Raw genomic sequence first — 22,435 nt, 5'->3', positions numbered from 1 at the left:
TATGACATTTAGTCAAGAAGTGAAGAAAAAAATTGCATTCACATACTGACTTTTCTGTTCATCAGTAATCTCAAATACTTTTAAAACCAACTAAATTGCTTCAGAATGCTGGATAAATTTTCACTGCTGTACCAAAGGCTGAGGAACCATATAAATGCAAACCAGGATTTGAGCAGATAATAGAGGTTGACATGATGGAAATTTTTAACATTAAGCCCAGGTTCATGTCTGCTTCTCAGGTGGTTGCAAAAGATTCTATTGCACAGATCAACACGTAACAAAGGTTTCCTTGAAGCTTGTTCAATGTTACTTCCTCAATCTGCATCACCAGAAGAGATATCTAATTATTCTTCTTAACAAATTAGCTATGCAACTGTAAAACAACACTCAAAATGCTTTTTATTTGTTATAACTGTTTTAGGCTCATGTTGGAACATGAAAAGGACTAGACTGTATAAATATAACTATGCTGCTGCATTGAATCATGGAAGCCTAGAAATCCCACTTTTTGATTATACTGAGTTGGACTGTTGTAACTAAGGTGAATAGCTATGTTTTCCACAGAAAAATACGGAGAAAATTCAACCAGCACTGCTGCTTCTGTTATCATCTAGAGTGCCCGTTCTGTGTTAGTGCTGCTGAGTGCATTGAACATTAGACATTCATTCAAGGTGCAAAATCTCAAAAGAAAGTCAGGCAACCTTGGCTGACAAAGTAAGGGTTGTATAAGATTAAAAGAAAAATCTTATAAAGTGGCCAGAAATATTAAACCGGGGGGTGGGAATTTTTTAAAAATACAGTGGAGGATTGAGAAACTGATGAGAAAATGAATGATAAAATACAATGCAAACTAACAAATAACATACATTGGGCTGTAAAAATGAAAAGGTTTTATAAAGTGAAAGTGGGTCCACTAAAAGACTTTAAGATGAGGAATAGAGAACTATCACAGGAGCTAAATGATTACATTGTGTTTGTTTTCACTGAAGGCAGTGCAAGTGTCAAGGAAGATGGAGGAGTTAAAGGGATGGTAGTATTAGTAAAAGAAGGCTATACTGGATAGGACTAAATGCTCATAAGCCCCTGGGACCTAATGGTTTACATCTCAAATTTGAGGACATGGCAATAGAGATACCATTTAGGACTGAGATGATGAGAATTTATTTTTACTTGGAAGGTGGTAAATATCTGGAATTCTGTACCAAGAAGCCTGTAGAAATTCAGTCAAGTATATTTAAAGTAGAGGTTAATGCGTCTTTTGATTATCAGTGGTGCAAAGGGTTATGGACCTTATATGGTTATTGAAATATTTGATTGGCCATAAATGGTGGAGCAGTCTCAACAAACTTAGAGTCATAGAGTAATCTAGCATGGAAACAGAACCTTTGACCCAACTTGTACATGCTGTGCAGATTTCCTAACCTGAACAAGTCCCATTTGCCTACCTTTGGCCCATGTGCCCCTCTACCTGTCCAAATGTCTTTTAAATGTTGTAATTGTACTTACATCCATCACTTCCTCTGGCAGCTCATTCCATATATGCACCACGCTCTGTGTAAAACGTTGTCCCTCAGGTACCTTTTAAATCTTTCCCCTCTTGGCTTAAACCCATGCCTTCAAGTTTTAGATTCCCTGACCCTGGGGTAAAGGTCTTGACTATTCATTCACCTTATCTATACTTACCATCATTTTATAAACTGATATAAGGTCTTTCCTCGGCCTCCTATTCTCCAGTCTTGGTAACAGCCTTGTAAATTTTTTTTTGTACCCTTTCCAGTTTAATAACGTCCTTCCTGTAGCACAATGCGACCAGAATTGTTCATAATAGACTAAATGTGGCCGTACCAATGTCTTGTCCAGCCATAACATGGCATTCCAGGCAAGTGTGTCAAATGTCTTCCTGTGATGCCAATTCCAAGGAGCTATGAACCTGCTCTCCTATATTTCTCTGTTTGACAACACTCCCCAGGGACCTGGTGTAAGTCCTACCTTAGTTTGTCTTACCAAAATGCAACATCTCGCATTTTTCTAAAGTAAACTCCATCTGCCATTTCTCAGCCCTCTGGCCCAGTTGATCAAGATCCCATTGCACTACTGGATAACTGTCACTGTTCGCTATATCACCTATCTTGATGTCGTTCGCACCTTACTAACCTTGCCATTTATATTATCATCCAAATTGCTAATATGAATGATGAAGAACAGTGGACCCAGCTCTGATCCTTGTGGCACTTGGCTGGTCACAGGCCTACAATCTGAACAATAGCTCTCTACCACCATCCTCTATCTTCTGACATGAGACTGAATGGTTTACTCATGTTCCTATGGCAGTTGTGTCTTGCAAGGAAATTAGACTGCTGACATGTAATGTGTGGACTTCATAGTTGAAGGATTAGGGTTATGACATCGGGCAACTGAATTGGTTGTTGAGCGCTGTCGTTTTGGAGAGTAGAGGAAGTCACTGATTAAAATAATACAGTTAATAATTAGTGACATTACAAAGTTTAAATAAATTTGAAGAGGATGATGGGTGCTCGTGTCAGTCGAGAAGCAGAAGGTACAGCTAAGTTAGGAAAGTCACCTGAATGCCTGAGATTTGAGCATGTTTTTGCTCTTATCCTTTTACACGTTGACACCTGTGCTATTCAGTTACTATCCAAGGCTACATTTAGTTTGCAGCTCACAATGTGGGACTTGTATCAGCTGTTCATGAAGTGACAAAAATGAAGCCATGTAAAATTGTTGAAATTTGCAGAAAAGAAAGAGACCTTTTGACCCTTTGAAAGAACAGTCTTGCATAATCATACAGCTTGCTTTTTGTACATATTTCAAAAGTTCTTCATTCCTTAACCATCCAGCATCAGTTTCCATCACCTTAACAGATGGAGCATTCAAAATCCTGACAACTGTGAGATTGCATTATAGGCCTATTAACCAACCTTTTAACTCACAAGTGCTCTATATTTACTAAATACTGTATTCCCATTCATTCATTCGTAACTCTTTACTAACTCACTCATCAGTTTACCACACTGTGTTTTCTTTCATTCATTCATAAAACTGCCTTTTTGTTGTACATTTTACTATTACAAGATAGACTAAATTGAAGCACCCCTTCTTTACACCTTCATTCCTTGCCGGCCTACTACTGCAAGCAGTGTTTAGACCTGTTTCTGTTATCAAAGGCTACCCCTAAATAAGTGTTAATACTGTAACCTAATCAGAACAATGCCATCCTCGCCATGTGTCTCCATGACTCATCTGAAATTATGGAAAGATTATGATATTGATCAGCTCTTAGCAACTGTCTCTCGGGACTTGAATAGATTGCAGAACACCAAATAGTTTCCTTGATTAGAATGTACCTGTTAAATACATACTAAATAATGCCACTATCTCCTTTACAATCAAAACCGTGCTGCCATGTAACTGCATGAATGAACTTGTAAAGAACTGTCAAAACTAATAATAGTAAATAAAATCTCGCAACCAAGCTGTGGTAGATCAGTTTATTATCCTCTATACTTTTATTTTATGCACATGTAATTTCCAACTTGTCTAGATCATATAGGTCTTATATAGATCATATAGGACACTAACTTAAAAGACAAAAGAACTAACACCTCTTTATTATGCAAGCAGAACGGGTAGGCACATTCTATTTCAATCAGGAGTAACATTTAGCAAATATTTAACAAAATTTCCTGCTTCCCCAGGACAGATGTCACACAAACTTTTGTGTACAATAGGTACATTAATATAACACCTTAATACTAAAATGTTCATGTATGTAAAAACTGCATATAAAGAGGCTACTGTAAGAACTGTACTTTGAATTGCATTGCCTCAAACTGTGCTACTGCAGGTGCTCAATATAGAGGCTATTTTCACCACTCACTGATTTTGGTGGTTATTGAACACTATTCCACACAACTGAGTGAAAAGGATTCTCTACATCTCCCCTCAAGGTCTTTTGTTAGTGATTTTGGATTTATGACTCTATAAAGTATAAGATGTAGGAGTAGGTGTAGCCCAGTCAGCTCCACCATATATTGAGATCATGGCTGGTTTGAGAATCCTCATTTCCAATTTCCAGTCTTTGCATCAAGACAGTTGATTCCCTTCCTGATTAAATACATCTGTCTAGCTCAGCCTTGAATAAACTTAGTGACCCAGCGTCCACAGACCTCTGCAGTTTAATAAAGAATCCTTAGATTCACTACCTTCTGAGAGAAAAGAAATATTTCCTTATCCATATCTTAGATGCGTGACCCACTTTTTCTGATGTCGACAAGGGCAAAACAACTTATTGAGGTATACCCTGTCATTTCCCTTCGAAATCTTTTGTGTCTCAGTAAGGTCGCCTCTCATGCTTCTAAACTCCAATGAATATAGGCTGAAGCTCTGCTCATAAGAGCCCTGGGATTGACCAAGTGAGCCATCTCTGGACCATCTGCAATACCATTAGATTCCAGTTATTAACCCACTTATCTGAGGAAGAATTTTTTGCTCTTTCAAAACACCATGTATTTTTGAAAATCTCCATTTAGGTCACCTCTTCCTGTTCTGATGAAGGGCTTTTGCCTGAAACGTCAATTCTCCTGCACCTTGAATGCTGCTGTGCTTTTCCAGCAACACACTCTTGACTCTTCCTCTTTGTCTATGGCAAACAGTTCAACTTTTCCTTGTAACTTGAGTCTCTCAAATCATCTTAATATCCAAAATAATGTCCTTTCATCTTTAATTCTATTGTGGGATTAAAGTAATAATTCAAATCTAATGTTACACTGAAAATTGGTCCTAATTTACTTTTAATACTGTGGTTGGGACAATGATTGTTAACATGATGCTATGTCATTCAGTTTAATTGCAGTCTATTTGTGGGATTGATTTATGTTTGATTGGAAACGCTTTTCCTGATTTGGACAGCTATGTAAATCTATTTGATTTTGACTGTTCTCTCTCAAAAAAAGTTTCTTATTCTGCCTGAATCAAACATGAGATCTTGACTGAAGTCTTCAGATCATGATAAGCCAGATAGCTGCTTGCTCAATGAAAAAAGGTAGATTAGGGGCCACCGTGCACAAATCCTGATTTAGGCTCTTTAAGATCAGTCAGATCTGCTTTGTTGGTTGCTGTTGGCCCGAAGAGATAATTAAGTTTAATTATAACTCTTGCAAACTTTACAGCGTATCTCTGCTGCTGCTACATTGCTATAGTTTAACCTGACACCTACACAGCCTGGGCACATCTGGAGCAATTTTCTCTCCATTGAAATAATGAAGAAGTCCAACGTGAGATTTTATCTAATATTCCCTGACATTTCCAAACAGTGCTGGGAACATTCAGCCCATTCAGATTTGAGATTTTACTCCCAAGGACCAGACTATTAGTTAGACAAATTCCATTGAAGAGCAGCAAGGGAACTCTAACTTGTTTCATGTCAGTTCTTATCTGCTTTATGATGTCAGTGAACAGATAATCTAGTTATTTGTTTGCTCATTGTGAGAGTTTGCAGTATCCATGTTTGCTGCCATTATGTTACATTATAATGCTGGTCAGTTCAATTGTACTTCATTGGCTGCAAATCACTTTGAAAATGTCTTAAGTACATCAAAGGTACTACAGAAATGCAAGCTTTTGTTTTAAGTCTTGGTCAAATGCAATGTTGTACTACTGCTGTCTGAAGCCAAAGATGATAGGATGAGATAACATGTAAAAATCAGAAACTTAAATAAAAGTAAGAGAGTTATTCAGTGATCTCCATACACACTTCAATTTTATCTAGGTATCTTGGCAAATTGCAAGCTCTCGCTGGGTCTTGCAAATACAATTTGACTTACAGGGAAGGGACTAAGACATTGAAGCTCCCAAAGTATTCTAATATATTTCAAAATATTATAGTCTGGATTCGTTTAGACTAATCTGCAGTGGAATACAAATCAGAAACTAATACTGGATTTGTCTTTAGGAGAGATGGAAATAGTTATATAATCAGATACACAAGAATCACTTCAGGTAAGCTAAGATGGCCACTGTTCTCCATAAATCTCAAAATGTTGTACCATCAATGCTTTAACTGTACCTCTGTAGGACTCCAACAAAAGTTCTGCTTTTTGACAAGAAATTGATTGTATGTTGACCAATTTGAAGTACTGACCCACAAAATTCTTCCTATCCAGGTAGTACAAGAAAATGAGAATGTTGTCTTCTGTCTCGAGTGTGCTCTTCGCCATGTAGAAAAGCAGAAATCTTGTCGGGGATTGAAGATGATGTATCGCTATGATGAGGTTTGTTTCTGGAAATCTGTGTATTTTCTGATTACAAACTGAATGTGCCTCTATTGTGTATCCTTCTCACAGATGTAGGGATATCTTACAGGGTGGCGTGGCGGCTCAGTGGTTAGCACTGCTGCCTCTCAGAACCAGGGACTCAGGTTCGATTCCAGCCTCTGGCGACTGTATGGAGTTTTCACAGTCTCCCCATCTCTGCGTGGGTTTCCTCCGGGTGCCCTGGTTTGCCCCCACAGTCCAAAGATGTGCAAGTCAGTTGGATGGGCCATGTTGAATTGCTCATAGTGTTAGGTGCATTAATCAGAGGGAAATGGGTCTGGGTAGGTTCATGTTTGGAGGGTCGTTGTGGACATATTTGGGCTGAAAGGCCTGTTTCCACACTGTAGGGGATCTAATCCAGTCTAATCCAACGGTTTAATCCAACAGTCTAAACCCCAGGACCTGATCAGGTGTACCCGAGAACTCTGTGGAAAGCAAGAGAAGTGATTGCTGGGCCTCTTGCTGAGATATTTGTATCATCGATAGTCACAGGTGAGGTGCCGGAAGACTGGAGGTTGGCAAATATGGTGCCACTGTTTTAAGAAGGGTGGTATAGACCAGTGAGCCTGACCTCAGTGGTGGGCAAGTTGTTGGAGGGAATCCTGAGGGACAGGATGTACGTGTATTTGGAAAGGCAAGGACTGATTAGGGATAGTCAACATGGTTTTGTGCGTGGGAAACGATGTCTCACAAACTTGATTGAGTTTTTTGAAGAAGTAACAACGAAGATTGATGAGGGCAGAGCAGTAGATGTGATCTATGTGGACTTCAGTAAGACATTCAACAAGGTTCCCCATGGGAGACTGATTAGCAAGGTTAGATCTCGTGGAATACAGGAAAGATTAGCCATTTGGATACAGAATTGGCTCAAGGGTAGAAGACTGAGGCTGGTGGTGGAGGGTTGTTTTTCAGACTGGAGGCCTGTGACCAGTGGAGTGCCACAAGGATCGGTGCTGGGCCCTCTACTTTTTGTCATTTACATAAATGATTTGGATGCGAGCATAAGAGGTACAATTAGTAAGTTTGCAGATGAAACCAAAATTGGAGGTGTAGTGGACAGCGAAGAGGGTTACCTCAGATTACTACAAGATCTGGACCCGATGGGCCAATGGGCTGAGAAGTAGCAGGTGGAGTTTAATTCAGATAAATATGAGATGCTGCATTTTGGGAAAGCAAATCTTAGCAGGACTTATACATTTAATGGTAAGGTCCTCGTGAGTGTTGCTGAACAAAGAGACCTTGGAGTGCAGGTTTATAGCTCCTTGAAAGTGGAGTCACAGGTAGATAGGATAGTGAAGGTGGCATTTGATATGCTTTCCTTTATTGGTCAGAGTATTGAGTACAGGAGTTGGGAGGTCATGTTGCGGCTGTACAGGACATTGGTTAGGCCACTGTTGGAATATTGCGTGCAGTTCTGGTCTCCTTCCTATCGGAAAGATGTTGTGAAACTTGAAAGGGTTCAGAAAAGATTTACAAGGATGTTGCCAGGGTTGGAGGATTTGAGCTACAGTGAGAGGCTGAACAGGCTGTGGCTGTTTTCCCTGGAGTGTCGGAGGCTGAGGGGTGACCTTATAGAGGTTTACAAAATTGAGGGGCATGGATAGGATAAATAGACAAAGTCTTTTCCCTGGGGTCAAGGAGTCCAGAACTAGAGGGCATAGATTTAGGGTGAGAGGGGAAAGATATAAAAGAGACCTAAGAGGCAACTTTTTCACGCAGAGGGTGGTACGTGTATGGAATGAGCTGCCAGAGAGTGTGGTGGAGACTGGTACAACTGCAACATTTAAGAGGCATTTGGATAGGTAAATGAATAGGAAGGGTTTGGAGGGATATGGTCCGGGTGCTGGCAGGTGGGACTAGATTGGGATATCTGGTCGGCATGGACAGGTTGGACCGAAGGATCTGTTTCCATGCTGTACATCTCTATGACTCTAATCTAATCTAATACAACTTCTTTGGTTCTGGGGTAACCAACCATGAAGGTCCCTTCAAATATGTCTTCATGATATTGTAGGTCAACTGCTGGTGATTTACTCTGGAATCCTGCATCATTTTTCAATTATCTAAAGATTCTGTTACTAAAGCTTGGGTAAAACTTACTGCAGGATCTTTAATTAAGACAATCAAGAATATAAAGTAGCCTCTTCCTTAATCTGTCCTGCTTAAATTAGATTTTAACTCCAGTACTCAAAAGGGTATTGATAGACCTTCTTCTTAGATATACTTTCTAACTCAATTGTAAGCCTCTACAGATTTCCTTTATAGTTGTGAAATTATTAATCAGTGGCAAGAACAGTTGTTCCTATATTTCTTCATCAGCAATTATTCAATTTAAATTTGATGTAAGTGGTTTCTTGTAGTCTGTAACAGTTTTCATATTTAAAACAATAATCACCAAGATCTTAACAAAATATAACTTAAAGGCAACGCAGACCCTGGGCTTTTTTGCATACGTATGTGACTTCCTACCATTCTTGTCCAGATCCCTGTATAATTCTCTCAATCTTCAGATGCTTCTGCGCCATATGTGAGACTATACCTTAGTTTATAAGTTATGAGGTGAATTTGGATGTCCAAATGGCTCTGAGGCCCTCAGCTTCCTCATAAAGGTTGCTTCTCACTTTCTGGAAATGTGTAAGGTCACTCCTTGTCTCCTGACTTTGATTCATTGCTAATTTATAGAAACCACAGCCCAATCTTTCCAATTATGGTTGATTCGTATATGCACAGACCCAGACCTGGTTGTTTAACTTTTTTTCCTGTCAATTTCTCTACGAATTATTTGTTTGAATCTGTAAGGAAATACTAAACCAGCACTGTTTCTATCCATCCAAATAAACCAGACTTAAAAACTAAATACATAATCAGTGGAAATTACACTTGAAGATTCATGACTGTCTGTCTAAGCATGATGAGGTGAGAGTATAGATAATTTGGTGCTCTGGTTTCCTCCCATAATCCAGAAGATGTGCAAGTTAGGTGAGCTGGCCATGTTAAATTGCCCATAGTGTTCAAGGATATGTAGTTTAGGTGCATTAATCAGGGGTAAATGTAGAGTAATAGGGTAGGGGAATGGGTCTGGGTGGGTTACTCTTCGGAGGGTCAGTGTGGACTTGTTGGGCTGAAGGTCCTATTTTGACACTCGGGATTCTAGGATTCTATTCCTTTTCTTACCCTGTAATAACAACAATCTTGTCTTGTGCATTGGAAATTTCTTTACCTGCCATTAGTTAATTTGAATGTTAAAAAAAGTTAATTTTTATAATGTATGCTTTTAGATTTTTAACTCTTTCAACCATAAAGTCCCTCTGAATATTCTCATAAGGCTCTATATCAACAGCCTTAAGGGGCAGAACCTGCATTTCACCCTCCACTCCTATTTATTTTCCTGCTGCAGAAGACGCAGCAATTTCTAAGTAATTATGTTGACTGAGATGTCTAAACTCTCATCTTAGGCAGTACATTCTGCGACATCATAATATGTTATAAAGAAAACTACAGGTTACCAGAAATTCATGGCTTGAAAAATTACATACAGGTAGTCCTTCTGTAATGCGATGGTTGTGCTCTTGTGCAATGCTGCGTTATAGAAAAATCACACTTTAGAAACGGCACTTAAACTATTGGCGATGTAATCATGTTACAGCCAACATGTTTTAAAAGTTTGAGCTTCAGAAACAGTGTCCTCAATTTGTCAATTGTATTACAGTGAATTTGTGTTAACAAAATGTGTGTTATACCTCTCATCAGTTTCAATGTTGAGGGTCATTCTTGCTAATTTCCTCCTACCCTAATTGCAACCTACTTTAATTATTTTGATTTTAAGCCCTCTACCAGTCACTCTACCCTGTTTTAAAAATTGCGTGTGTCTTATTTATTATGTGTCAATTCCTTGACAGTTTATAAAGCAGTCTCATTGTACTGAGCTATATTAACCATTCATGCTAGGCTGTGGTCAAATAAGTGTTATCTGAGATATAAACTTTAGTGAAAATTTGTCATGCTTTTCAGTATGCTTACTGCTTCACATGCTCTAAGCCACATTTGTGTATGCACATTGCCTTAGCCCAGTGGCGTGTCACAGATGAAATTTAATACAAGTCATTCTTGGGCTTTCAGTTGGTATCTTGAAGAGGTCAAGGGTATTTTGAGGTATTTGCTCATACCCTCACCTCATCACAATTAGTTTGATGCCTAGGTGATAGAATGCAATCTTCAATGCTCAACATAAGCAATATGTGCCAACATCTCAAAGGTATTTTATGGCAGATTTTTGTGGTTTTCACTAGAATATGCATTGATATATTTTGAGCCCAGGTGATTTATTTCCAATTGAGGTAAAGAAAGATGAATTTGGAAAAAAAAATCGGTAGTGTACTTTCTCTATTTTTACCTCATACTTTTGATAATTATTCTGAAATATTGAATATGAAGTTATTACTCCATCTTATTTGTGACTCCTAGAGGAACTTTATTGTCCAATATAGAGTCTTCATATAGAATGGAAACAGAACATTTGGTCCAACTCGTACATGCTGACCAAATTTCCCAAACTAAACTAGTCCCACTTTACTGCGTTTGGCACGCTCTAAACCTTTCCTATTCCTGCACCTGTCCAAATGTCTCTTAGATATTGTAACTGTACTTATGTCTACCACTTCCTCTGGCAGTTTCTTGCACATAGATTTTCACACAGGATAGTTCCTTTCTTCTCTCACCTTAAAAATATGCCTCCAAATTTTGAAGTCCCCCACCCTAGGGAAAAGACTTTTGCTATTCATCTTATCTATGCCCCTCATGATTTTATAAATCTCAATAAGGTATCATAAATTTTGTTTATTCTCATTGAGAAGAGCTTTTATTTCCAAAGTCATCAATATTATGACCACTAGGGTGATGCAGTGTAAATTGAGCATTTATGTTGTTTTAAGGAACACAGGGCCCCAATTTGCCTTTCAGACCAAGGTTGACAGAAATCATGGACCAGGTTTTTATTCTAAAGAAGAATGATTGATTGTTTATTATAAGTAATTAAACTATAGCTACAGATAAACAGATATGAACCATTGGCACATAACACCGCTGACTGAAACTCTAATCAATGTTTCAACTCCCCTCTTTTACTTCCACATGCACAAAAGGAAAGGTAGATTATTGATGGGGTAAAGTCAGTCCAGTGATCTTTGTTTCCTGATTCCAATTTTAAGATGATCTTTATTTGGCTTCTGCCAGGCCTTTGATGTTCAGCTGTCTTTTTCAGGAAGCTTCCATTGGTTTCTAAGTAGTAAAGAGTGACTGATCCACTTGAAAGATAACTGATTTATCAATTCCAAAGTCTCAACTCATAGTGACTGCTGCAGGAAAAGTAACTTTTTTTAAAGTTTAAACTGACTTTGTTTTTACTGCAGACAACAGGAAACTTCTGCATCTTCCTCTTTGTGTCTGTGTCTCTGTAACTTGTTTCCACTTCCAACCTGCCCAGTTAGCTGAGAACGAATTAGCTTCATTTGTAAGCAGCTCCTGATCATCCGTATATTGCAGAAACCCATAGTCACAAAAATCAAAAGTTCACAATTGGTGCCAAGTTCCTTGTTGTGGAATTATACAGCTGTCCTGATAAACCCCTTTTTTAAAAAAAATTAGTTCTTTCTCATTGTTTATAAAGGCACAAAAATAAAAAGACACTGTCCTTGCAACTATGTCAAATTTATCGATTCAGAATATCCCAAGTCCAAAGAACATTATTGTGAGGCTGCAAGATGTCAAAGTTCAGTTTTATTTTCTGTCTTTTTTTTAAAAAAATGGGAGCCACCTTGAGTATACACCTTACTCTATTCTAATTCCATTACCCAACTTCCGGCAACTCTCTCCTCTTGAATGGTGGAAACAGCAAATCATCAACTCATCTCATCTAGTCCAGTTTTCGAAACAAATGATGCCCAATCATGATAGTTTTACATTAAAGACAGAAGTGCTTGCATTAAAATCTGAATCCCTGAAAGGCAAAAACTTAAATCCAGATCATCGCCATGCTGTGATTTTGATATCTACTGATAAATTATGAAAACTCTTAAAACTCTTGCTGTGCCAACAATATCTTTGTGATGAATGCCTCTTTCAAACAAAAAGCAATCTATTATGTCTCTGTTTAAAAGCCAAAGAGGTTAATTTAGTCATAACTTCCTTCTGTCACTGGGGAAGTATCTACTTAAAATTAATAAAAATGAATTTAGTATTCATTAATAAACTTGTATTTTGCAGTATAAAAGTTGTTGCATGGCAGATTAAATATTGAAGCTGTCAGCTGAAGGCATTAATTCCTTTGTAGGTTTACAAGGAGAGCAAACTTTTTAGATGTCACTGTTACTTCAGAGTTACAAAAACTGTGCCAAAAAAAGTCATTTTACGCACTCTTTCAATCCTTGTACTTCTTGAAACTTTCATTAAAAAATTCTAATATGATTAAATTCAGGAAATCTCAGCTTCTCCTTTATCGTTTGTTATAGCAAATAACATTACCAAATCATTACCCACTGTCAAGAATAAAAATGAATCCGTTTTAAAGCAAATAATTAGCAGAATTGCTATTATCTTTCAAAGTGTGAAAGAATTCTGTAGCACAGTCCAATGAAAGGTCCTTAAATCTTTATCACTGAAAGTAACAGTAGCATTTTATTTCTGTGTTTGTTCAGTCATGTAGGTGGTATTGCAGTTTGAATTTCCTTAAAACACTGAGTCCTTGGTTTTAGTCGAAGTTCCAAAATGCTGATGGTCTTATGCCAGAACTGATCTTTCATTTGATTATAACTATCAAAATTTCCCTGTGGTCACAAACAAAACTGAGTTTTAATCATTTAATAACTCTGGCCTCAACATTTCTTATTCAGTCACTGATGTGGACATTCTTGGATAGGTTAGCATTTCCCCGCCCCTACATTCCCTGGAGAAGGTGTTGCTGAGGCCCTTTGAGTGTAGGTGAACCAGAATGCTGTTGGAGAAAGAATTCCACAGTTTTGATCCAGCCATACTAAAAGGTTAGTGATCGAGTTCCAAGTTAGATGATTGCGTTGCAGGTAGTGGTGTTCCCAAGCTGTTTTCCTTCAAGGTTGTAAAAATCATGTTTTTTTTAAGGTACTGTTGCGAGAACCTTGGTTAAACTACTGCTGTAATTTACTATTATTTAAAAGTCTTGCCAGTTGGTCAGTTAGTAGCCTGTTAGCCTACAACTTTGAGTCAGAGGTGAAGTTGGAGTACATCATGAACATAGAAATCAAGCATGATGTGAGTGTAGTATTGAGCGAATGCTGCACTTTTGGAGGTGCTGTCTTTTGAATGAAGCATTAATCTGAGGCCCTGCCTCCAACTTGTCAGCAAGCAGAAACTGTTAATAATGTATCATTGCAAGCATTCTGCTAGTGATGCCATTGGTTTACTAAATAAGATTATAATCACACTGTTTCCTGAAAACCATCAGTTGACTGAAGAAAACTATTTGTTCTTCCAAGGCCCATATTCATGACTGCTATACATCGTTTGTCAGGGTTTTTAGTGTTGTAGAATGAAATTCTTTCCATTTTTGGCACTCTGTGTCAGCATTATGCAGTCTCAGGTAAGGTCAAACCCAGGTGACAGAAAGTCAAATGAATCCTATGTGATGGCATAAAACATGTATGTGAGCAGTTAAAATGGTCTCTCTCCATAATCATGCAAAGGTCAATCAGAACTTGTTCTTCTGAGCCAATAGCATGTACATCCATCTGAAGCCTGTATAGCTCTTAATCTAGAATTGATTTAATTTTTTGTGATCTAAAGGTGTTAAGAGAAATGTGACAAAGGTGAGTGTATGAAATTTGGTGTCATGAAAGGCAGAAGAAGAAAATTAGATTACTCCTGTCCTGATGGTCATCAGTATATAGATGGGGATTTGTTGACATCGTTAGGCTCCAATTACAGTCATGAAAGTTAATGTTCGGTTTTTGTACAAGATGAAGAATGAAATTTTGTTTCTCTGGGCCTTACCGAGGAAGGTTTAGGCATTCTCTGTGATTTGCTGTGTAGTGTGAGTTAATCACATTTCTGCTTCATGTTGATTAATAAACTAAAGGCATGCAGCTGAAGTCTAAGACTTAAAATTCACTGAGTTTCAGTGCCATGGGTGGGAGGTGATTAGGACCTGCCTTGCGTTTGTGATCCTACTCCACTCAAGCTCATACCCACCCCTAGCTCAGTTCTATCAGACTTCAATTTAAAACAAAGACTAATCTGATGCTCCCTCTTCTGCAGTTGTGTTCCTTTCTTTCTCATTTCCAAACTCTTGGGGCCTGTATGAGTCACACAGTCAATTGGGAGTAGGTCTTTTTTTTTTGACACAGTCCCAAGACAGCTCAGAACTGGACTGTAACATAGTACAGGCAGATTTTCATTCAGTTTTGTTAAATGTTAATACTTTGTGCAAATGTCAAAAATTGTTAGCTATGATAAATGTATCTTTTTTAAACCATTTAACATTACAGGATCAAATAAACAATTTAGTCAATCAAATCTGTGGAAAAGCAGCAGCTAACAGCAGCAACAACATTACAAGTACCAGCAAGCCTGCACTGAAAAGAGGGCCTCGGAAACGAGCAACCATTGATGTGCCAGCAACTAGACTTTCATCCTTGTCCAGAAGTGCTACAAGTTCCCCATGAAGTTGCCAAGTCTTGTACTCAGTTGTCCTTTTTGTACTATAATTTGTGAGTACTTGCTAGAAGAATGCAAGCTGTCTTTGCACTAGCTCTAAAGATGACTTCTGTTTTGTTTTTTTTTAGGAAAAAAAATTTGTTTTAGCATTAAAATGTTGGCTTATTTTTAGGAACACCAGAACCACTGCAGTTGGCAGTATTCCTTGGAATGCAGTAGTGGTGTTTTCATTCACTGTTTTAAAACCAAGTCAAAGGGCTGAACCGTAATCCAAGTTTGCATTTGCCCTTTTGGCTGAAGCAAACCTCTTTAAGTTTGATTTTTTTTCTGTTACTGTGAACAGGTGGGATGTTTTAAACCCGTTTGAACTAGGTTGAAGTTAAGTGCTGTATGTTTTATCTTGCAATTTCAGTCATGCGAGCAGCTTTTTGGAGGAAGGGGGAGGTAAAACTTGAAAGAAACTGCTTCAGTTTGGCTAAATTTTATGTTTTGGTTAAGTGTAAGCTGAAAAGTTTGCTTTTCTATTTAGAAAATTGTTCTATTGTTTTTAGAGTCATGGCAGCTGATACTTGATCTGGTTTACAAAGTATAAAAATGGTAATTTTGAAAGTAAAGTAAAGGTGATATTTTTCTCCTTACCAGCACATCACTATGCATCTGTAATAATAAGGCTGCCTGGCTGGAGGAAATTGTGCCTGACTTTCATTAGCAAATCATAAAGTTTTTGGTGCTGTCAATCATTTTATCAGAGAACCCTACAATGGTGTCCTTTATCCAGTTCTTGAAGCAGGGCTCCCTGTTTCGCCTTTGTAGATGTGCAATCTTTGTGACATTCCATTTTAATTCCACTTTCATCTGTGTTCCTTCTACATTCTTCCTTTTTTGAATCAGCATTAATATTCAGTTCATTGATGAGATGGTCACAATGGAGAGCCACTAGAGGACGTGCATATTTCTTTGTGAAATGTGAAAATGCATCTCCTTCATTTCTATTTGTGTTATACTTTCCATATTTGTAAAAAAAAATTAAAGAAGAAAAAAAACAAAAATAAAGTTTGTATATATGCCTGTAAATTGTTTTAAATACTTGAGCCTTTTGTGGGGGTGGGTTGGGTTGGGGTGGAGAAACGAGATGAAGAAAAGCCTTATGTTTCAGTTTCTTCATCGGTTTTGGACGCTTACAGGGTTTCTTGTAACATTTAAGTGCTGCTTACATCACTGAACAAATAATGGTGTAGCTGTTGCCCCTTTCAGTGTATTTTATTAAAAAAGAAAAGGGAAACATTTGTTCATTATAACTAGTTTTCATTGCTGAAAATGCAACATTAATTGTAGCTACCCATGTTGCACTGAGCTTGCCAGTGGTGACTGTCAAGAAGTCATTTTATTTTTTTTTCCCAGTTGTTAGTTGGTTGTTGTTGCTGCAGAAGACTGAACTGCTTGGAGTATTTAACAACATAACTGATTTCAAGTGTTTTTCAAATGTGGTTGTCCAGTTTTTATGGCCTTACTATGTATTTTTGTTGTTTCTTTGAGAGCAGACATATTTGACTATTGCTTACTGATTGACATTTAATTTATTAGTTCTGCTCTGCACCTTTCCTTTCTGTGCGGAAAGTTCACGTTGTAATTGCAATTTTTTTTTACTTTTCAGGTTTGTACTTAAAAGTTTAATAAAACTTTTGAGCAGTTTCCTGTGAAGTTGAGTTGTTCCTCTCTTAACTGTTCACATTAAAGACATTGATCAAAGTACATTAACTTATAGTTTTGTTAATTTGTTACCCCATCTTTACATCTTTGATTCTGCACTGTAAATAGTATTGGTTTGTATACAGCACAAAATTGATCTGTAAATGTACTGGTAGCTGATGTGTAGCAGGAACTCAACTATACTTATTTCCAAGAATCTGGCACTGCATGGCTCACTTCTTTAGCTTTTACCCCTCCCATCTAGATAAAATACAATCTTGAAATGTTACTTAATTGGCTACCCTCTGACCAAGTTTAAGCACTTTGTTCTTTCATATCTCCCTCCTCCATGGTGCTAAGTTTTGAAAGGACAGCTGAAAGCAACTTTCATCAGAAGTTTAAAAATATATGGAGACATACTAGTTCGTTGGTTGCACTGTTATTCAGATGAAAATTGGAAGTGAAGCTACTGCAAAACCTTTTATTAATTTAAAGGTGAAAAGTGCACAATGAAGTCAGCTAGAAGAGTCTTAGTGAAAAACACAAACAAGCAAACTGGGATTTAAAGGATACTTGTATGTTGGGAATTACGTGGTAGAATAAGGCAACATATCGATTCATTAAGCACTGCATAGATAGGTGAACAATATCTTAGATGGGAAGGTTTGTTAGTCAAGCCTGCGACATATGCTTCTGTTTTTGAAGTAAATGGGTAACCAGTTATAACTTACTGCAGCATGTAGTATGAGCAGACACAGGAATTTACATTTTTTTCGAAAGGGAAAGGATGTGGATTATCCATTATATATCTTTCACGCAATTCAATATTCAGTAACCTTCAACAAAGTTTCAAATAATATCTCACACTTTACTGAGAATCACTGTCAGCATTCTCTTTTAAATCTGAATTCATTGTGACCAAGCTGGTGTCTATTTGAACTTCTTCCTCATCAGACTGAACCAGTGGAGTATCATCTTCACTCACACTGTGACTGGCATTGTCAGCAGAGGTAGAAGAGAAGGAAGATAATTTCAATCTTAGTTCATCTTGGTTTGGCACTTGCAGAGTTATTTCACCTTGTTGTGGTTCAGACTTGGACCCTGTACAAAGAGAAAAATAGCATTTTTGTTAGCTGTTGAAAATGATGGCTTTTACTCCGCTGTCACTACTTCATCGAATTCCCCCTACAGTGTGGAAATGGGCCATTTGATCCAAAAAGCCTGCACGTCCCTGAACACTATGGGCAATTTAGCATGACCAATTTACCTAGCCTGCACATCTTTGGACTGTGGAAGGAAACCGGAGCACCCAGAGGAAACTCTCAAACAATCATCCAAGGCTAGATCCAAACCTGGATCCCTGATGCTGTGAGGCAGCAATGCTCACCACTGAGCCACAATGCTGCCTTTACTCTGGGCTGTTCACAAACCATCACATAGGAATCCAATAACTGCATACAAATATCAAATGACCATACATCAACCTTCAAATTATTTATTTCAGCGCTGCAAAACCTGTTAAAGTATATGATGGCACCTAAAAGATGCCTTGAGTATTCCATCAGATTGTTTTGCAGGGAAGCCTAAACAGGAAAGAATTTCAGGTTAATCTATATCTTGCATTACTATGTGTGAGAGAGGGTCTTGAACACATTATCCTAGACCTGTGGGCTGAAGGAGGGATTTTCCTGTTCAGTAGGTAAGACAGACATCACAACAGAAGTGTGCTCAAATTAGAATAAACTTGTCTGCTTTTGGCCCATATCAGTCTAAATCATTCCTATTCAGGTAGTTGCTTAAATGTCTTTTACATGTTGTAACTACTTCACCTACCACTTCCTCTGGCAAAGAACCTCTGTGTGTGAAAACATTGCCCCTCAGGTCCTTCCTAAATCTTTCTCCTCTCTCCTTAAAAATATACCTCCAGTTCTGAACCGATAGAATGATCCTGTCCAAGACAAACGATACAATGATCACAACCTGATATAATAAAATTCACTGCTATTAAGGATTATTGACATAGCCTTCTAATTTTGCAATTTAAGCATAAATGTATACAACCATTCCAGCTGAATGTTTTTTTGTTGAACTGAATAATTACTTTGCATCAGTCTTCACGGTGGAAGACACTAGTAATTTCCCAAAACTTCAAGAGAGTGAGGGGGCAGAGCTGAGTATGGTGGCTATCACCAAGGAGGAGGTGCTAGAAAAAACTGAATAGCCTGAAGGTGGATAAATAATCTGGATCACACGCCAGTTCTAAAGGAGATAGTTGAAGAGACAGTGGAGGCATTTGTAGTGATCTTTTTGGAATTGGTAGAATCAGGGAGGATTCCAGAGGACTGGAAAATAATTAACATGACACCCCTGTTTAAGAAGGGAGTAAGGCAAAAGACAGAAAATTACAGACTTGTTAGCCTAACCTCAGTCATGGGTAAGATCCTGGAATCCATCGTGAAGGATGACTTTCTGAATAAGTGTGGTAAAATAGGACAAAGTCCTTGGTTTCTTCAAGGGGATGTTATGCCTGACAAATCTGTTACAGCAGATTAGATCAAGGAGAGCCAATGGATGTTATCAATCAGGACTTCAAGAAGGTCTTGACAAGGTGCCACACATGAGGCTACTGCATAAGATAGGGGCCCATGGTGTTGAGGCAAGATGCTAGCTTGGCTGTCTGGCAGAAAGCAGAGACTGGGGATATAAGGGTCCTTCTCAGGATAGCAGCCAGTGACAAGTGGTGTTCCACAAAAGTGTTAGTGTTGGGACCACAACTTTTCACTTTATACGTCAACAATCTAGATGAAGGAACTGGCTAAGTTTGCAAATGATAAAGATAGGCAGAGGGACAGTTGGTATTAAGGAGGCGGGGAGGCTACAGAAGGATTTGGACAGGTTAGGAGAGTGGGCAAAGTAATGTCAAATGGAATACAACATTGGAAAGTATGGGGTCATGCACTTTGGCAGGAAGAGGAGACATGGGCTATTTTCTAAATGGGGAGAAAATTCAGAAGTTTGAAGTGCAAACAGACTTGTCCAGGATTCTGTCAAAGTAAACTTGCAGGTTGAGTCAGAGTTAGGAAGGCAAATGCAATGATAGCATTTATTTTAAGACGACTTGAATATAAAAGCAGGGATGTTTCATTGATAGGAGAAAATAGGTCCCAAGGGCAGAGCCTTAAAGTAAAGGGGAGACCTTTTAGAACAGAGATAAGGAGACAGCCACAGTGGTGAATCTATGGAATTCATTGCCACAGAAGGCTGTGGAAGTCAGGTCTTTGAGTGTTTTTACGACGGAGATAGATAGGTTCTTGATTGTCAAGGGGATCAAGGGTTACAGGGAGAAGGCAGGAGAATGGGAATGAGAAACTTATCAGCCATGATTGAATAGCAGAGCAGACTGGCTGAATGGCCTAATTTCTGCTCCTGTCTTATGGTTTCATCAATGGGGAGATCATACCTAACAGATCTGTTGGAATTCTTTGAGGTGGTAATGATTGGTTAAACCAAGGAGAGCTAATGGGTGTTATCTAACTTCCAGGAGGCCTTTGACAAGGTGCCGCACAAGAGCTGCTGAGTAAGACAAAGACCCACAGTGTTTGAGGCAAGGCAAAGTACGAGCAGGGATTGAAAATTGACTATCTGGCAGGAAGCAGAGAGTAAAAGGGTCCTTCTCAGGATGGCAGCCAGTGACCAGTGGTGTTCCGCAAGACTCAGTGTTGGGACCACAACCTTTCACTTTAAACATTAACTGTCTAGATGAAGAAACTGAGGGCATTCTGGCTAAGTTGGCAGATGATACAAAGAAAGGTAGTGGGACAGATACTATTGAGGTGGCAGGGAGGCTGTAGAGGGATTTGGACAGGTTAGGAGAGTGGGCAAAGTGGCAAATGGAATTCAACATGAGCAAGTGTGAGGATATGCACTTTGGTAGGAAGATTAAAGGAATGGATATTTCAAAATGGGGAGAATATTCAGAAATTTGAAGTGCAAAGTGACTTGGGAGTTCTAGTCTAGGATTTTCTTAACGTAAACTTACAGGTTGAGTCAGTAGTTAGGAAGGCAAATACAACATTGGCATTCATTTTGAGGGGACTAGATTATCAAAGCAGGGATATACTTGAAAATTTATAATGCAGACCACAATTTAGAGTATTGAGCAAATTTGGGCCCATATCTCAGGAAAGAAGTCCTGGCCCTGGAACAGTCCAGTGTAGGTTCAAGAGAATGATCCTAAAATGAAAAGAATGTTTGAGGACTTGGTATATATTCGATGGAGTTTTGAAGGATGACAGGGGATTTAATTGAAACTTAGAGAATACTGAATGGCCTGGACAGAGTTGATGTTTCCATTGGTAGGAGAGACTAAGACCTGGGGGCACAGCCTTAGAGTAAAGGGAAGACCGTTTAGAATGGAGATATGGAGAAACTTCTTCAGCCAGAGTGGGGAATCTGTGGAATTCATCACCACAGAAGGATGTGGAGGCCAGGTCATTGAGTATATTTAAGATTGAGATAGATAGGTTCTTGATTGTCAAGGGCATCAAGGGTTACAATGAGAAAGCAGGAAAAGGAGGTTGAGAAACTTATCAGTTGTGATTGCATGGTGGAGCACACTCAAATGACCTAATTTCTTTTCCTGTCTCTTATGGTCCAAGAGGCCTCACCCACACCAAATAAAAATTTAACATGACGTCCTAACTTCTGTACTCAAACATTTGAGCAATGAAGGCAAATGTGCGAAACACCTTAACCATCCAATATATATGCTGCAAACTTCAAATGAATTATGCACCTGAACCCCTAGGTCTCTCTGTTCTACAGTACTACCCAAGGCTCTACTTTTAACTGTAAGTCCTGCCCTTGTTTGTTTTACCAAAATACAATTTCTCACATTTATCCAAATTAAACTCCATGTGCCACTATTCAGCCCATCGACCCAATTGATCAAGATCTTATTATTAAAGTATCTTCTTATTCCTCTCAACTACTTAGTATGGTACTTAGCCAACTCCATTTATCCACCACTTTCTAAATAAAGAAGCTTCGTATTAATTCACTATTAGACTAATGTTTTTTCTTGGAGAAAGTGAGGACTGCAGATGCTGGAGATCTCCTGCTCCTTGAATGCTGCCCGACCTGCTGCACTTTTCCATCAACACATTTTTCAGCTCTAATGTTTTTTCTTGCATTGGTGCCTCTAAGTTTTCGACTGTCTCACAAATGGAAACATTTTCCCTCATCTAGGCTATCAAACCCTTTTTCAATATCTTAATTTGAAGAAATTACCTGATTGAGGTCTTTTTCTTGAAAAGAATGCCAGCGTGTTCAGTCATTGTGTTGTGTGGAGTCAGAGGAGATGGAGAAGCACTGAATGAATATTTTTTGTTCGTATTCACTCTAGAAAAAGACAATGTTGTCGAGGAGAATACGGAGGAACAGGCTACTAGGTGGGATTGATGTTCACAACAAGGTGGTGTTTGAAATTCTGGGAAGTGTGAAAATAGATAAATCCCTGGGCCGGATGGGATTTATGCGAGGATTCTCTGGGAAACCAGAGATGAGACTGTCGAGCCTTTGGCTTCAATCTTTATGTCGTCGTTGTCTACACATAGTGCCAGAGGCTGAGGGGTGACATTATTGAAGTTTATAAAATCATGAGGGACATTTATAGGATAAATAAAGTCTTTTCCGAAGAGGCAACTTTTTCACTGTGAGGGTGGTACGTGTAT

General features: G+C 38.5%; 2 protein-coding genes across 4 annotated transcripts in view; one reads left to right on the top strand and one right to left on the bottom strand.

The window, feature by feature from the left end:
- LOC132832270 (protein Jumonji-like) overlaps positions 1 to 16,745 on the top strand; it is a 447,638-nt gene extending 430,893 nt beyond the window's left edge. For both annotated transcript variants that reach the window (XM_060850122.1, XM_060850121.1), the window contains 2 exons: positions 6,183 to 6,290; positions 14,846 to 16,745. In XM_060850122.1, coding sequence (XP_060706105.1) covers positions 6,183 to 6,290; positions 14,846 to 15,022 — 285 coding nt within the window. In that variant the 3' untranslated portion in view covers positions 15,023 to 16,745. The remainder of the gene's footprint in view (positions 1 to 6,182; positions 6,291 to 14,845) is intronic.
- Positions 16,746 to 17,170: 425 nt separating this feature from the next.
- Positions 17,171 to 22,435, bottom strand: part of dtnbp1a (dystrobrevin binding protein 1a) — a 198,718-nt gene continuing 193,453 nt past the window's right edge. For both annotated transcript variants that reach the window (XM_060850123.1, XM_060850124.1), the window contains exon 10: positions 17,171 to 17,804. In XM_060850123.1, the coding sequence (XP_060706106.1) occupies positions 17,572 to 17,804 (233 nt within the window). In that variant the 3' untranslated portion in view covers positions 17,171 to 17,571. The remainder of the gene's footprint in view (positions 17,805 to 22,435) is intronic.

This window comes from Hemiscyllium ocellatum, chromosome 34, assembly GCF_020745735.1.
Source record: "Hemiscyllium ocellatum isolate sHemOce1 chromosome 34, sHemOce1.pat.X.cur, whole genome shotgun sequence".
In the NCBI taxonomy this organism is placed as follows: Eukaryota; Metazoa; Chordata; class Chondrichthyes; order Orectolobiformes; family Hemiscylliidae; genus Hemiscyllium; species Hemiscyllium ocellatum.
This window is presented reverse-complemented; position numbering and strand designations above follow the sequence as displayed.